General features: G+C 41.1%; 1 protein-coding gene across 1 annotated transcript; it reads left to right on the forward strand.

Annotated features, from left to right (window-relative positions):
• The first annotated feature begins 1,846 nt into the window (after positions 1-1,846).
• On the forward strand, positions 1,847-2,111 carry LOC132501767 (alpha-endosulfine-like). The gene has a single exon (XM_060117482.1). The coding sequence runs from the start codon at positions 1,847-1,849 to the stop codon at positions 2,066-2,068; it is 222 nt and encodes a 73-aa protein (XP_059973465.1). The 3' UTR covers positions 2,069-2,111.
• Positions 2,112-3,905: the final 1,794 nt, after the last annotated feature.

Below are 3,905 nucleotides of genomic sequence, written 5' to 3' on the forward strand. Positions count from 1 at the left end.
TTTCTTAAGGTGGGATTGTATTGCTCTAAACTTCCCTCTTAGAACTGCTTTTGCTGCATCCCATAGGTTTTGGTTCGTCGTGTCTGGTGTCACCTCTCTTGTTTCAGATCTTGATAATTTGTGTGTTTCTTCCCTATCTTTTCTGACTAATCTGATTATAGGTCTATCAATTTTACTGATCTCAAAAATTCATCTCTTGGCTTAATTTATCTTTCCCCTATGTTGTCCTTTTTCCTATCTTAGTTTTTTCTGTTTTAATCTTTATTACTTCTTATCTTTTCATACTTTGTATTTAGTTTGCTTTTTTAATTCAATTCCTTAAGGTAGAAATTGAGATCATTAATTGGAGGTATCTCTTCTTTTTTAATATATGTGTTCATTACTATAAACCACCCCTCATTTCCCTTGCTATATGACAAGAAATAAAAGTGAGGTTATAAAAACAATGAATAGTAAATAATTAAAATTTATCATTATTGTGGGAAAATGATCATAGCAATTAGTTCATCTTAGGAAATTCCTTGACCTAAAGTTTTAAGGTTACTTGCAGTATATCTGATTTTAAGATGAAGTTTAAAATGTGTTCAAAATTATTACACTTCTTTAAGATGGAGGAAGCCCCAGTAATAAATGTAGCAAGATTAAATACCAATGAAGAAAGCACATCTCAGTAATATTAGGTCTTTTTTAAAAATATAATTTCCATTAAAAGTCATTTTCATTTGTATATGTTTCAATAATTGTATATATTTTATTTGTTTTAAAGCATCAATAAATATTAAAAGCAAGCTGATGTTAACTCATGTATACAAGTGTTAACTGTCCTGAAAATTCCTGAAGGGAATCTGAGTTAACACACTTGTCTTAAATATGTCATCCTCTTAAAACAGTTGATTAATAATTTAAGATATATGGTATTTTCACTCAAAGTTGCCCATGTAAAATTTGTTAGTTAAATGCAGTATTGTTAGGGAACACTTTTTTCCCCCATAATTATGATAACCCATAAAGTAATTTAGGAGAGAGAGGCAGACTCATGGGGTGATGAATTAGGACATGATACATATGACACTCAAACTAACTGTCAACCTGCTACTAAAACATTAGACCAAATAATCACCAGTCTGACCATTGGGACGAGTCTTCACTCTTCACTTGGACCATCATTTACATTCCTCCAGTGACAAGATATTCACCATTCCCACCTTCGGTCAACTCTGAAGGTCAAGAGTTTCCCCCTTTAGATTTTTAATCTCCATTTTTTCCTTTCATGAAGTGGGAATAATACTAATCTTGACTACTCTACTGACTTACTTTGAGGCTGAATTTAGGCAATAACTAAAAGTCCACTGGAATTTGTATGAAAGGACACAAATTTGAGGAAGGATTGACTGTTTGAAGTAAATTCAATACTACCACGCACTTGTCTTACTGCTCAAATCCCTCAGTTATTTTTTTATTAAGCTGTGTGTGTTAGGTTACAGACATGTAGCTTGGATTAGTCTTTTTGACTAACTCCTGATCTGAGATCAAACAAGGAAGGAAATGTCACTCAGGAAAGCAGTATGATTGCATGGACAGGAAAAATCAGGGAAACTTGCTCTCCTGTTTGTGTCACTGGCCTCGTTTGTTTCAGAGCTGTGATATAAGACATTTAAAGCACTTGATCAATTTATTTCTTGATCAGTTTTAAAAGTTCTGAAGTGTAAACAAAGAACCTCTGAAGGGACTGAGCAGCCCTAGTGACAGGAGCCGAAGAAGCAGTGCAGGTTGTCCCGTTTCCCCTCCCCCTTCCCTTCTCTGGTTGACTTCTTGGGTCCCCTCACTCCACAGTCCCGATCCCACCATGTCCCAGAAACAAGAGGAGGAGAAGCCTGTGGAGGAGACCGGTAAGGAGAAGCAGGACACACAGGAGAAAGAAGGTACGCTCCCTGAGAGAGCCAAGGAGGCAAAGCTAAAGACCAAATATCCAAGCCTAGGACAAAAGCTTGGAGGCTCCAACTTCCTCATGAAGAGACTCCAGAAAGGGCAAAAGTACTTTGACTCAGGAGACTACGACATGCCCTAAGCCAAGATGAAGAATAAGCAGCTACCAAGTACAGGACCAGACAAGAACCTGGTGACGGGTGACCACATCCCCAACCCACAGGATCTGCCCCAGCAAAAGTCCTCGCTCATCACCCACCAGACTTTTATATATCATAGGCAGGGATGGAACGGGCACCTAGTTATATCTTCTCAGCTTGCTAGCCAGAAATGACTGTGATTCTCCTGGGGGCTGCTGAGAAGGTAATGTGGGCTGAAGAGAGGCTCTGAGTTCATTTCTTTGGATAAATTGAGATTTTCACACCCTCATGTAGCCCAGGTAGGGGCTCAGAAATGCGAGACTAGGATTGGATAATGCTGTAAACTCTCTTTTTCTTTTGTACAAGAAACTGGGGAGATGTGATTTCTCCTTTTGGAAGAGAATATCCCCAAATTGGTTGGGCTAGGCCTTGGCAATAATACGACAGGTTTAACATCCCAAGGCTAACCTGACATGGTTGGGAAAGGTAGATTGAATGGGATCTGTTTTCTGTGCTTTAAGTGCTTTGTCTCTTGGGCTGCTGCTGCTTCATGTTTCCATTATGACTGGTTTAGAGAAGCCTCAAAAAGAAAAACTTATTTGCTTGCCTAAAACTATAGTGCCCACTTAACCTCCTTCACTCAGTCAGTGTCTTTTACAGTTTGCCCTGGCTCTTAAATAATGTAAAGATTGGAGGATATAATTCACATGAAATGGGCACCTTCTCTCTCTCTTCCAGCATGTTGCTTTTTGAAAGTATCATGGGATAGTGGAAAGAACAGTGGGTTAGGAGTCAAGATATCTGGGTTCTAGCTCCACTCAGTCTAGGCAGAACTGACGTGTAACCTTGGTCAAGTCATTTAACCTCTCCGGATTTCTATTCCTCATCTGTAAAACAGAATTGAATATAGATGAGATTGATTCTGATTCTAAAATCCTGAAAAAAACTGTGCTGTTCATTGTAAAGCCCAAAGTGAGGAAGGCCCATAGGTGAACCTACAGAAGGGAACTGTTTGAAGACTACATGGGGAGAGAAGTTGAGGTTTGGGGGTTATAAATTCAGGCGAGAGGGGCTCATAAGTATCATGGTCTTGAGGGTCAAGAAAAAAAATTCTAAGCTAGCCATGAAAGCTCTTACCTCTGCCCTCACCTGCTTTCCTGCAATCTGGGCCCTGGCTGCTAAGAAGCTGCGCTGACAGCCAAGCTGTGGGCCTGGAGAAACATGCTCAGTCATGCACATGTGGAGTCCCACATTTCAGATGTTATCAGCTGCCAGGTGTATTGTTAGGGAGACAAGAAGAAAAGGGATGAACTGAGCGAGGCCCCAGGGCTTAGTGCTACAGCAGGGCCGGAGCAGCAGGTTCTCAGGAGATGAATCACCTTGGAGGAAGCTGGGGAAGGTGGTTAGGGAGAAAGTGAAGGAGCACTGAGAAATCTCTGCCTTCCTAGAGCTCAGTAACCCAGCTCCTGTGCTCTGAGAAGTAGCAATGCTGATCGTGAACCAGGTGGAGGAAAGGGGCTGCAGACGGCCAGCATCATCAATCTAGTTATCAGTAGCTTGGCCTGAATGTTACTGAATGCAGCCTGCTACTTATGACAGAGAGGGCAGGGTGAGAACTAGCCAGCCGTTCAAGAGAGGAAGATTCTATAATCCTCTCTTGCCCTCTCAGCTCACCAGTTCTGATATGCCACACATCTGGCGCAATGAGGACAACTGATGAACTTGCTGATGCACATGTAGGGGGTTGGGGGTGTCTCTACTTCTTTCATGACCAGCCATTCACTTTCCAGGCCATCATTCCAACTGGATAGGAAAAAGTTGGTGAGGAGGGAGTGGAGA

The sequence above is a fragment of the Mesoplodon densirostris genome, chromosome 14, assembly GCF_025265405.1.
Source record: "Mesoplodon densirostris isolate mMesDen1 chromosome 14, mMesDen1 primary haplotype, whole genome shotgun sequence".
Classification (NCBI taxonomy): Eukaryota; Metazoa; Chordata; class Mammalia; order Artiodactyla; family Ziphiidae; genus Mesoplodon; species Mesoplodon densirostris.

Coding starts and splice junctions, on each gene's coding strand:
- LOC132501767 (XM_060117482.1), top strand. CDS start 1,847: ATGTCCCAGAAACAAGAGGAGGAGAAGCCTGTGGAGGAGACCGGTAAG.